At 40.9% G+C, this 13,829-nt stretch overlaps 1 protein-coding gene across 1 annotated transcript in view; it reads right to left on the minus strand.

Annotated features, from left to right (window-relative positions):
• Nucleotides 1-52: 52 nt before the first annotated feature.
• GFRAL (GDNF family receptor alpha like) overlaps nt 53-13,829 on the minus strand; it is a 29,381-nt gene continuing 15,604 nt past the window's right edge. Inside the window, exons 7-10 of the mRNA XM_049819398.1 lie at nt 12,268-12,527; nt 7,151-7,249; nt 1,118-1,199; nt 53-140 (exon numbers count right to left, since the gene is read on the minus strand). Of these exons, the coding sequence (XP_049675355.1) occupies nt 53-140; nt 1,118-1,199; nt 7,151-7,249; nt 12,268-12,527 (529 nt within the window). The remainder of the gene's footprint in view (nt 141-1,117; nt 1,200-7,150; nt 7,250-12,267; nt 12,528-13,829) is intronic.

Genomic DNA, 13,829 nt, shown 5'->3' on the forward strand with positions numbered 1-13,829 from the left:
CAACAGGCTGGCTTTCAAGAATAGCCTTAAAAAGCACAAGCAGCAGAGTAGTTCATCTGTGACTTTTATAATGGACCATAAATGTTTCAGAAGAATGGTCTGGCGAGGGACTTCTTGACTGATGTTTTGTTCTGCAGGCTCTGAAAACAAAGAATGTGCAGGTATTTAGCAATAAACTATACAGATTTTGGTTTGAACTTTGGCTTAATTGAAATCAGTGGCAAAATTCCCCTCTTTTTATGATAAACACTGTGGTATAAAATAATTCCCTTCACTATTATTCATGTACTGTTCTTTCTTCCATCCCCTCTATTCTTTAAATCCGAGTTTTATTTATATGCTGATATTCCTGTAACTGCAAACCTAAAGAGAAAGCCTCTGTTCCCATATATCCTTGACTTGCCTTTTGCATTTTTCTGCATGATTCCTCTTTGATCTGCCTCTGAATTTAATAATGAAATTTGACTCGATATCCCTCCCACTATATATAGCTCCTGCTACATCATGTTCTGTTACCTATCATCTGACAGTGTAATTCTTGAAATCTGGCCATTTAATTTGGTCCAAGAAAATGTATCATTTAAGAAAAGGCCATGTTCATTTGACTAAGTGAATGCAGATTTCTGTTTTCTTACCAAGCATTGGTGTATGGGCAGTTTCTCATACTGTGTGTGGGGAAATGTTTACAGAATCCTATCAGCAAAAATGGCGTTTGGCAAGAATATTAACTACAATAGCAGCATTCACGGTTTGGTTTCTAAATATGTTATAATGCTGAATATTCTCATTTCCTTTCTGCATTACCTCTGCCTGCTATAGGGCTAGGAAGGTAGCCTCACAGAATTTTTGAATTCAGATTTCACCTTCTCCTGCCATGGGACAGGAAATGAAACCTCCCGAAGCCTGGGATCTCTGCATGAATGGAGGGCATTGTAGATACGCATCGTATTTCACTCTTTCTTGCTGACACCCGCAATGTCAGTTCTTTCCATCACTGGGGCATGCTGGACTATTTTTAAAGACAATCGCAGTACCAACCTCTTAACTAAGCCAAAACATTTTATTTTCTGCTTTTCCAATTTCCTAGAACCAATGATTAATATCCCTCTAAAATTACCTGATCTTTAGGACAGTCAGCAGGACTATTCCTAGGATGAGAACAATGCAGGAGGAATAGGCAATAATGTAGACTGTTTCACCTATAGGTAGAAAACAGAAAGCAGACCTGAAACATTTACTTCTTCAGTAATAAGAATCAGATTCGAGATCTGCGTTGGAATGCATACATATGCAAGCTAAATCAGCAATCAATTCCAACATCAGTAATTAAAAGAAGGAAAAAGACCTAAATGGTATGCCAATGGTAGGAATAACTCTACCTTCACCAGCTGGTGCAAGATCATTTTCAGACTCCTTTCAGTAAATACCAGCTCCAGTAGCACTGCATATGTGTAGCACTACCTTTTACTCTTCCACTCCAGGGAACTGCAACAGCTTGTTACTCTGATTTGTCTTTTGGAGTATTTTCCTGCTGATTTGAAGGTGTTAATTTTCATCTGTGTATCAGAGGAGACTTGGTTCTTACGTACTTGCTAGACCTCTTTTCCTTTTTCACATATTGCCATAATTGCAGTGTGCAGCAATACTTGATCTAGAATCAAATGAATGTAAAATGGGATCTAACACTGCTTCTGGGCCCTGTGCCCGTGGAGTTTCCTCTTTCTTTTAGGCTTCTCACCAAGAAATAACTTAGGCAGCTTATGTGCTAAAAATTACAAGTCTTGAAAAATGGAGCTGTTTCAACTTTTGTTTTCCAAATGAAGGGAAACATTTCTCCCGGAGGAATGAATCCATCAGTTTTGATCGAATATTCTGAAGGAAAAGCATCAGTTGAGAATGTAACATAAGCCCTGAACCTGCCTCGGGGAGGCTAGATGACTTGACAGAAGGACTCAAAGCCAGAGCCGCAAGCAGAAAACGTGAGACCTTTCTGTTACTTTCCTGTTGCACTGATTCTGTCGTGTTTATACAATTAAACTCAAATACAAATAAACTCAAACGCAGAGTGGGAAAATATAGCCTTAGCTGTTCCCAAGGTGTTCCATCTTACGTAGTCAGTGAACTATTGACTACAGAAGAGGTGGAGTCCCATCCCCATCCCCCGGCCACTCACCTGGTCTGTGAGATGGCCAAATTCTTGTCTCTGAGTCAGTTATCACTTATTATATATTGTGCATATGTTTGTGCATATGAACACACAGACCCTAGATGAGACATTTCTGGACACACGGCACATATGCGACAACTGTAGTGTATACTGTAATACAAACACAGGTCGTATGGGTACTGGAGCAGCTCCAGTAAGAGAGAGTGAATATACATTCTACAACGAGGCAAGCAGTGGGCAAGAGCTGAGCAAGGGATTGCACCTGCTTGGTTTTTATTATTATCACTTTTTTCTCAACAGCTATCCAAAAGTCAAGTTTTGCAACAAAAGAAAAATGAAAGCAATGATTGAACCCTCACAAGTGCACAGAGTGAACATACCACTTAATGCAGCAAGCTACTGAAAAATATTTAATGTGGTGAATTTCTGAAGGAAGAGGGGCGAGGTCTGTCTTAGTCTCAGTGCAGGACTGCTAATATCATATATTAAAAAAATGGATCAGCAGTTGGCCCTCCTCTCAAGTTACAACTTTTCTTGAAGATGATGAGTTTTAGGAAAAGAATAATTTTTAGGCATTTTTTGCAGTTTCTGAATCTTAATTGTACACTCAGTCATTTTTTTTTTTAAACTTTAAAAAACTTTAAAACTGCAGGGGCAATTGTAGCAACAAAAGTTTCCTAGTTTTTTGAAGTGGAAAGTGAGGTTCACACATATTTAAGGCAAATGGATGGTTTTTTAAGTACATCACTAGGAAAATTATTAGGAGCGACAGTCATGGATGGTTGAGAACAGGCTAATAGCATTTCACCAAAATGTAAATTTTTCTTTAAAAAGTTGGAAAAAAGTTTCGTTTTGATAAAACAAAACACTCTGAAATGACCCAATTAAATCAAAATGTTCTATCTTGTTTGTCAAAACCTTATAAAATGCTATGGCCTTGGTGAACTAATTGCTGGTAAAAGAGATATTGATTATAATATTTTCAGCTCTATGGGGAACACAAGAAAGGTGTTAATGATGAGATCATGCTAGTGGCATGTATTTTCTCCTGTCTTCTTAGAAGTGAGGGAATTTGTAAGGCTAGGAGAGTGCACAATTTTGTGGCTGAAGAGCTAATTCTTCATTTCATATATTCTTTCTGGTTTAATCACTCGAATGTGCTTATTCATTTACCCTTAAAAATGTTGTTGGGGGGTGTGTTCTCGATAGGCACTCTGCTCTTCTCTAAAAATCCAAAGGAATATTTTATATAAATTTTCACTATTAATCTATATCAAATCAGTTCTTGAAAAGTGAAATAGTGCTAGGGAAGTTAAGAAATATAGACATGAAATTTTGTCTCTGTTCATCCCAAACCTTGTCCACGAAAACTACCAGAATTCACATTTCAATTCCTGTATGACATCACAGGCTGTGTTATCCCATTTTACTCTCTGTATACATGATACCGATCATCTGAACATGAACTAAATAAAAATGAGTTAAGGCTTAAAAGACAGTGCCCTAAACAAACAATAAAAACCCTGACTGAAATTAGGCACGTTTGTAGTTATGGATCAGTAGACAACCTCAGCTCTCATGCTGTGTGCTCATTCACAGTTCACTGTAGATCAGAATAATTTCCTGTTCTTAGCAGAAATTATAAAAAATGTAGTGTACATAACATGCCTATGTCGTTACTCTTCTAAGAAACAGCTGTCCCTATTTCAGTACTTCTCTTCAACTGACCGACGTACAGAAGAGCAAACCTGGTTTGGCTTCTCCGACTAGATGGAGAAAGGGATACAAATATCTGCACGTACCACGGAGAAAGAAGGGCACACGCAGCATCTGAAGACACTCTTGGGTAAATCTACCTGCTTATGTATACAGAGTGAAACGACTGTGAATATTCATCGGACAGATTAATTCCGGCTGGTGCTCGGAAGTTTCTTGGCTACCCACAGCTTGTCACAGGCTTTTTTCTACATTTATAAAACAATCAGATTGCCAATGTTTCATACCTTACAAATTAAAGTTGCTGGAGCTGAACTAATCTCAGTTCCCACAGCATCTGGTGTAATTATAGATAAACTCTGCCAATTACTTGTTTATCTAGATTCTCAGCACGGCAAAACTCCTCAGTAGGAAATATATGATAACTCTAAAATTTAAGATGAAATGAGATTAATTTCAACAGTTTGGGGTCAAGCCCAATTTTATTGTATCTCACACGAACAGGATAGGAGTTCTGTATTTCTAGCTTTCCCTTCCAGCCAAAAAAATTCCTTAGCTCCAAAGCTCTAAGCTGATGCAAGTAAATGCTTATCTTCACACATGAATCATTTTTCAAATTCAAGTGTGGGAAGCAATCTTTTAAATTATGTGGATCTGTAAAATTGTGTAGATAATTTGCATAAGATAAAGTCAAAACCAGGCTGAAAGTGCATAACGAGGTAGGCAATAACAACGTTTTTGAAGTTTGGAGAATTCTTTTTTGATTTTTCTCTTTTTGATGCTGTTTCCAAAATTACATAAAATTCTGGCCTCATCTAAGCTTACAGCAAAAGTATCCTTAACTTTTATATGGTTCGGACTCTGCCCACGTCACGTCTTGTTAACAGGGTTGTATCAGCCTACAGACAACTGGTTTGGCCTGTACCCTCCTGGGTATGTGAATCAGTGTAAATCCACTCAAGATTTTTAAACAGTCCTGTTACCACACCAAAACCTGGAATAATAGTCTTCCAACTGAACAGGGTTATATTTATTTGCAAATATATATGAATATATGTATCTATGTTTAGATTTATTATTTACTATGAAAGACTCCTTTTATTAAAACCAGTCTTATCTGACAGCTTGATTTGCAATGCCACAGAATAGAATGGAGAAATCTTACTGTTTTTTGAACAGTAAGTGGTTTTTTAATTGTAAAATTAATATATATATTTTTATATATAATATAATATAATTATCAAATTAAGAAACGGTTGAAGAAATACCAAGTTTCTTCTGAGCGTGTTCATCTGCAGACAGTCATTAGTTTGCTTTGGTGAAAGACATCCTTGTGTGACAAGGATGACATCCTTTCAGTGACAAGCTAAATAAAGGATTCTTCTGAGATTTTAATGTAGGGACAAGACATTGGCAACTCGTATCTCCTGCTTTCCAAGCAGAAAATAGCCAAGAAGCAAATATCTTCAAATATCTTCACACACACAAAAGGCCATATTTGATGACTTAACCATTTTGCCTCTGCACCCTGGGATTCTTCTTGGGATTTGATTTCACTAAAGATAAATATTTTGTAAGGATGATAACTCCCTTTGCAGCCTGAGTAATGCACATTTACTAGCATATGAATCTAGGATACTGGGTTAGATTTTTGGCAGTGGGATTTATGAAACAATTTGCAATATGTTTTTTATCATAGGTAGATATCCTGAATCGGATTCTTCTCCTTGACCTGGCTTCCTATGAGACGTTTATAGCTTAGAGAGTTCCCAGCTAGTGTACATGACAGCTCCAACAGAAGGAATATTTTATTGTATGGCTTAGGCTGGTCAGCATTCTTTTTATTTTTCTAAGGCTATCCAAAATTCTGTTAAGAGTTCAAGGACAGGTTTTTGGAAAGTATTCAGACTTCAGTGGGAACAGAATTCACTGGGCGTAGGCTGCATTTTGCAAACATTAATCTGAATCTCTGAGGGAAAGGTCTGCAGTTAGGACTGGTCACACGGGTGAAATATCTCACATTTTACATTTTGTCACTTAGAGAAGGATTTCTTGCATTATAACTTGCATTATTTAACCACTAGAGTCTCGTTCCAGCTAGAGATTCAGTCTCCCCCTGTAGCTGGCAAAGAGAAGCCAATGCTTCCAGGCCACAGCAAAGGCAGTCTGAAAAGGTGTGATTAATCTTCCTCTGAGGGTCCCTGACTTTCTTCTCTGGCTACATAGAGCACTTAGATGACATGCATGATTCTTAGGTAAGTAATTTTAACGCTAAATTTACAGCTGAACGCTTGATTATTCACATGCAGGTCTCAGGAAACCCATTCTCATGAATCTATTTTTATACTTCCCAGGTTGCCCACTTCAGCAATAGTTGAAGGATGGAGATGATAGAAACCCCTTCGTTTTGCACTGCATTCAGAGCTTGAATTATTTTTTCACCGATAAATGTGTTCAGTATGAACAGTTACTGGAAACTAATTCATAGGAATGCCTGGGGTATTGTGATCTGCCCCATGCAAGGTAGACCAGGTCATTCTCCTTAGAGCTGGTATTATGTGCACTAAGCTCTTAGTGTTCTCACTCTGTAATTAGGCCCTTTGAAAGCAAATACAAAATTAATATGATTTCAACCATATGAAAATTTGTATATTAATTCAATAGCCTTTAACTTTATGTCACTTAATTGCTCCTGTAAATGCATGGAAATAAAGCCAGATGCAGCATTTCAGCCCATGGGATATCCTGATCAGCAATTGCATGCCCTTCTCTTGCCTGAGAAGGTAAAGTCCGATGGAGTGTAACACAAGACCCTTCTCAGACCATTTACTCTGGCTTCCTAATTTTGTTGTTGTAACTACTATGGCACAAAAAGTCAAGAGAGAGGAGAGAAGTAGGTATGACATCAAAGCTAATAATTTGTATTAGACATTATGACTGCTACTCTCTAATGACTGTATGGAGACTCAGGCTCTGGCAGGTGTAATAGCTTAATTTTCCCCAATTATAATATAGTGATTGTGAGACATCTATTTCAAAACCACTTATCAAAGAAATTGGTTCGGTCTCATTATCTTTATTTTGTGGTTATATAAGCTAAGCCAACCAGGTAGAGAGATTTTTCCACATTATGTTGAATGGGGGAGCAACAGGTAGGTCTCACTTGCCTGAACCCAAGGGACTGAACCTGTTGTCTTCCCGGTCATACACGAGGGAAATCTCAAGAGTACGTCTATTAAAATCATGGAGCGATTTGCCCAAACTCACCGTTAACTGAAGAAGAATGTAGCTGTGCTCTGGAAAGCTTTTCTCCTGGGATTCCTGTATTTACCCAATGAAAACCTTTCTTCTTAATGGAAATTTGACCTGAATATTGGAAAGAAAATATCCATTCAAAATATTAGGTTAAAATAATAATTTAAGTGAATATTACTGTTTGGTGTTTTGATAAGGATCACAGAATTTATAAAGGCAGCTATTTAAAAATATTGTTTACTGATACACAACAACCAAAGTGAATGAAAGTTCTCCCTTTGACACGTCAGTTATATCTCCCTTGTAGTTTGTCTTATGGGGGACAAGTGTGCTTTAAAAATACTCTCTGCCTCAAAACAGCTTAAATTCTCTTTTCACAGAAACAATTTTAGAAATAGGCCCGTGTGGTGGGTTGACCCTGGCTGGACGCCAGGTGCCCACCAAAGCCGCTCTATTGCTCCCCCTCCTCAGCTGGACGGGGGAGAGAAAATATAACAAAGAGCTTGTGGGTCGAGATAAGGACAGGAGAGATCACTCACCAATTACCGTCATGGGCAAAACAGACACAACTTTGGGAAAATTAACTCAATTTATTGCCAGTCAACCAAAGTAGGGTAATGAGAAATAAAACCAAATCTCAGAAGACCTTCCCTCCACCCCTCTCTTCTTCCCAGGCACAACTTCACTCCCGGATTCTCTACCAAACGCCCCCAGTGGCGCAGGGGGGCGGGGAATGAGGTCAGTTCATCACACGTTATTTTCTGCCTCCTCAGGAGGAACACTCCTCACTCTTCCCCTGCTCCAGCGTGGGGTCCCTTGCACAGGAGACAGTCCTCCATGAACTTAACCAACATGGGTCCTTCCCACAGGCTGCAGTTCTTCATGAACTGCTCCAGCGTGGGTCCCTTCCCTGGGTTGCAGTCCTTCAGGCACAGCCTGCTCCAGCGTGGGTCCCCCACGGGGTCACAAGTCCTGCCAGAAAACCTGCTCCAGCGTGGGCTCCTCTCTCCACGGGGCCACAGGTCCTGCCAGGAGCCTGCTCCAGCGCGGGCTTCCCACGGGGTCACAGCCTCCTTCGGGCATCCTCCTGCTCCGGCGTGGGGTCCTCCCCGGGCTGCAGGTGGAGATCTGCTCCCCCGTGGACCTCCCTGGGCTGCAGGGGGACAGCCTGCCTCACCAGGGTCTTCCCCACGGGCTGCAGGGGAATCTCTGCTCCGGCGCCTGGAGCATCTCCTCCCCTCCTTCTGCACTGACCTGGGGGTCTGCAGGGCTGGTTCTCTCACATATTCTCACTCCTCTCTCTGGCTGCCATTCCTGTCTGTCCCAGGAACTTTTTCTCCTTCTTCAATCTGTTCTCCCAGAGGTGGCACCATCGTCGGTGATGGGCTCGGCCTTGGCCAGTGGCGGGTCCGTCTCAGAGCCGGCTGGTGTGGGCTCTGTCGGACACAGGGGAACCTTCCAGCAGCTTCTCACAGAAGCCACCCCTGTAACCTGCCCCGCTACCAAACCCTTGCCACACAAAGCCAATACAACCCACCAAACCAATATAGACTTGATGAGAAATGGGTAGTAGTTTGAAATAATTTCCAAAAGGCAAAGCTTACTCTCCAAATGAATTGCTAGACCTCAACTATTTCACAAAGGCGTGTCCTCTTTGTGGGCATAATTTCATTAATGTATCTGAAAATGTGTATCTTCTGTTGAAATGACAAATAAAAGGCCTACCTAAGTAGAACAGTTTACAGAGCAAGAGGCTGAACCATGTAAGAATGTGCATGGTCACTCACATGAACTGTAGGATGAGAAGTTTTTATTCCCTAGAGGAATGAAACAATACCACAAAGACTCATGTTTGCAGCCTGGAACGTCATCTAAACAGCAATGGACTAAATCTCCTTGTAACGTGGTGACTTTCTGTCACTGGCATTTTTGCTTATTCCTTCTGTGACACCGATCCTACATTGGCACCGATCCACTCTGTGCTTCTGTCTCATACAGCAGCCAGTTATTCACAGTCCTTGCCTTTTGCTGAGTCTGCAACAAGCTTTAATCCTGTTAAGTGCAGCCCCAAGAGCGAAGATTGGTAGGAAGGCAGTGCCGTGCAGGAGTAGGAAGGCGTGGTGGTGTAGGCACCCCTTGCGGGTCTGTTCACACCAGTGCTAGAGGCGAAGATCCCTTTTGCTAGCAGTGGGTATCCGCCTATTCAGAAAGACTTCGATGTTAAAAGTCGTCACCACTGTAAGAGTGAAAGTTATCCAAAGTTCGCAGCCAGGCCAGCTGAATAAATTTGCAGGAGGGGTTGGAGGAGGTCTGCAACAGCACTCGCGCCACAGCTCTGAGCTGCCGAGCAGATACTGGCATTTAACACGGCACTTTACAATCAAACCCGTAATCATCTCTCTCTTCAGTTTAGCTGCATTACAACTAGGCATCTAGAAAAAACAAAAGCAGGATTCACAAGACTCTGCAAACGTTCTGTAGAGTAGGTGCCAACCCTTTACTCAGGCGAAGGCCCTGGATTCCCAAACTGTTGTTTAAGTAGCAGGAATTTGTTTCACCACAGGAGCAAGCCAGCTTCTGTTCTTTGATCCCAATTAGGTTAGGGAAATTTCCATCACAAAAACCATTTTATCCTGAGACTGCTTCAGGGAATGGCAAAAGCTGATGAGTAGTTATTTGATTATTATGCCACGAGAGTCATCTTTTTGCTTTATAGGTAAAGAATAACACAATGATGTGATCACTCATTTGGACTATTAGATGCAGCCATAAAGCAAACAAACAAATAATGCTCATTAGCAAAACACCACCAGTGCAGTCTTAAATCTAACAGTGTTATGATTTTTCCAGGGGATTTGGCATATGATTTTTAAACTTTTCTCAGAGTCCGAATTTTAGTAGTGATTAACTAAGCTTAAGGGCAGTGTTTCAGCAACTTGATTTTAATTTTTGGGTAGACTTTGCGTGACAATAAAAAAATACACCCTTATTAGTGGTAATATTTTGGCTGTTAAACTAAAAAATTAGCTAATTCATTCAATGAAATGCATGCAAGCAATTAATATATGTTTTTAAAAGCAGTCCATCAGATGCAACTATGAAATAGCCATTGCTTTTCACTAAAATCTTTAGATATAGTTACGTCTCCCAAGCTAGGTCGAGAATACATGTAATTACATATAGAAGCTGACTGGCATTGGGCATGATGCACTAGCACGTAGTGTATCCTAAGAGGATTTATATAGCAAAGTAACTGGTGTGATAGATCAAAGATTTAAGGAGAAGAGGGTACTTTGGTCTTTAATCTGGTCCATCGACCAGACGTTTGGATGTAGCTGGAGCATTGAAGAGGCGGCAGATGAACCTTCAGGTTCAGTTTTAGGCTGCAGGAGTCCAGGAACCACCCTGTGATGTGGAACCACCCTGTGACGTGACCCACGGCACTGTAAGTGGCCACAAGCGGGATTTGCTTTGAAGGCACGCTCCTGATTCAAGCTAAACCATTAATATTTGCTCCCATATTGCCATTCATTGCACTAACACTTCTCTCTTAAACAAAGACTTGGCAAGGACTTTTATATTGAACAAAAATAAGATCTAGCACGTGAAAGGTTTTACTGGTTCTGAGAAAGTACATATATTTCATGTGAAATACCCCAGTGCTTTTACTGAAGGCCAAATACTGAAACCTCCATTCACAGCAGCTTTTTGTTTGAGAGGTCCTATTTCAATCACTCAAGTTACTTTCTTTGGAATGAAGTCTGTTGCTCAATGTGTGTTAGCTATACTAATATTTAGACTCCAAGAGAGAAAAAGACAACATAATGTATCATATTGCATAAGGTATCATTACAGCGCTGTTTAACATCTTTTATCGGTGACATGGACAGTGGAATTGAGCGCACCCTCAGGAAGTTTGCCGACAACGCCAAGCTGTCTGGTGCGGTCGACACGCTGGAGGGAAGGGATGCCGTCCAGAGCGACCTTGACAGGCTCGAGAGGTGGGCCCGTGTGAACCTCATGGCACTCACGAGGCCAAGCGCAAGGTCCTGCACGTGGCTCGGGGCAATCCCAAGCACATATACAGGCTGGGTGATGAGTGGATTGAGAGCAGCCCTGCGGAGAAGGACTTGGGTGAGTTGGTTGATGAGAAGCCCAACGGGACCTGACAATGTGCGCTCGCGGTCCAGAAAGCCAGCCGTATCCCGGGCTGCATCCGAAGCAGCGTGACCAGCAGGTTGAGGGAGGTGATTCTCCCCCCGTACTCCGCTCTGGCGAGACCCCACCTGCAGTACTGCATCCGGCTCTGGGCCCCGCCCTGCCCCATAAGAAGGACATGGACTTGTTGGAGCGAGTCCAGAGGAGGGCCACAAAGATGATCAGGGAGCTGGAGCACCTCTCCTGTGAGGACAGGCTGAGAGAGTTGGGGTTGTTCAGCCTGGAGAAGAGAAGGCTCCGGGGAGACCTTACTGCAGCCTTTCAATTTATAAAGGGGGCTTATAAGAAAGAGAGAAAGACTTTTTACCAGGGCCTGTAGTGACAGGACAACAGGCAACAGTTTTAAACGGAAGGAGGGTAGGTTTAGACTGGACAAAGGAAGAATTTTTTTACAATGGGGGTGGTGAGGCACTGGACCAGGTTGCCCAGAGAGGCCGCGGCTGCCCCATCCCTGGCAGTGTTCAAGGCCAGGCTGGATGGGGCTCGGAGCAACCTGGTCTGGTGGAAGGTGTCCCTGCCCATGGAGATGGTCTTTAAGGTCCCTTCCAACCCAACGCATTCTAGGATTCTGTGATTATTTGTAAAAACACTGTACCAGAGTACAACACTAAGCCAATGACAGGAAGGCTTTGGACGATTTCTAATCTGCATAATATTATAGGTCCCAGAAATGATTCTTTTGTTGTTATTCCAGCAAACTTCTGTAATGAGACATGTAGTTGATATTATTGATTTGCTACTAATATAAAATATTTCCCCAAATCAGAGAAAAATTTTGATTTTGATTAAAAAACCCAAAGATACAAACCTTGCTGAAATCAGTGGCAGCGAAGGTATAGTACAGATTTGGTGTAAGCCAGCATTTTAATACTCTTTAAAACGAATTCTTTAAAGTATTACGTGTTACTCACGTAACTCACTGAAGCAGGATTTGCTGTGAAGCATGTGATGGAAAAGCTTGCACAAAGACTGCTCCGCAGCAGGTAAATTCTGGCAGGTACACTCCACACGCAGCATCGTGCCCCAGTTGCTAATGTAGGCTGCTTTGCAATCAGCAGTTGCAGAACAGGGCATGTCACCTTTGATTAAAGTTTCAAGACAAGCTTCCTCATCGTAGCATTTTTTTGTCACGTGTCTCCAACACTTTGACCAAAAAACTGTGTATTTTTTCCTGGTGGATAAAAAGAAGAAGTGTACAATGACAGTTTAAAAACTCGCTTGCGATTTCACAAAAAGACATTTAAGGACTATCGTGAAAAGAGAGTGTATTCCCAAGGTACCACTTAAGCATTAAAACTCACAATATTCAGTGATAGGTGGCCTAAATGCTGCTGTGATTTGCACCTAATTAGTTTGAATGAAATCTGCAAAATTGTAATTTGAGGAAAAGATTGGTTTTACTGAAAAAGTTTCTGAGAAAAAGCAACTGCACCTCTAATCAGCACCTGTGAAGATTTTCCCAGGGTCCAGCAAAAATCAGTGTGGATCTAACAGCCTCAGATCCTCAGAGAAGAAATGTGGATAGAGGAACTAGACCAGTCATCACAATGAAACCAAAACAGGTGCTGTTCTAGTGGATCATTTTGTTGGGTGGTATGAAGGAAGAATGAACATTCAACTTATTTTACATAAAATAATCTACATCCGATGCCAACCCATACTCACCCCAAATGCTAACAAAATACAAAATGATCAGGGAAAATTAGAAGTAATTCAGTTGACCTTAAGGATTAATTGATAGCAGAGATAAGTTATGAGAAGAATTAACTTGTTTCCCAGCTCAATAATCTCAAATTATTTCTGTTTATCTGCTCTTAGGATAGAATAAAATTGGCTTTTAATGCACTGTGTATGACAATAGAAAATATATAGTAAAAGTTAACTAAGAAATCTGTAGGTATTAATTAAAAACCAATTTATCACATTAAATTTTAGGGGACGATAAAGGTAAACTGTTGTTGTATATTATACATTAGTATATTAAAACATTATTTCCTTAATCATAAAATTAGGCTATAAATTTACTGTTGAGATATTGTGTAGCTGTAACAAGCAAGTCACATGGAAAAACACGAACTGTTACAATACCAGCTAGGACATTATTGTAAATATTTTCATTACACAAGCAAAGGTTTCAAAGCAGATGCCACCTCTGTGCTAATAGAATTATTTTTATTCACCTCCTGATTTATAGATATGGCTAGCCATAATTTAGAGACTAATTTTGCCAATTATATCCACTTATTGTCAGTGCCAGGAAACGTTAATGTTCCCAACATAATGGGTAATTCAGCAAGTCTCCATTAAGATATTACATGTGTACACATGCACATGCACAGATATACACTTGTAGCCCAATTCTTCTTGACATAAAAAGGGGCAATTCCCACTGACGTCAATCGGAATAGCCTGCAGAGAACTGAAAGCATCTCTTGGCCTCCTGGTTTGTTGACTGAACGTTAATTTGAGCACA

This window comes from Accipiter gentilis, chromosome 16 (assembly GCF_929443795.1).
Source record: "Accipiter gentilis chromosome 16, bAccGen1.1, whole genome shotgun sequence".
NCBI classification, from domain to species: domain Eukaryota; kingdom Metazoa; phylum Chordata; class Aves; order Accipitriformes; family Accipitridae; genus Astur; species Astur gentilis.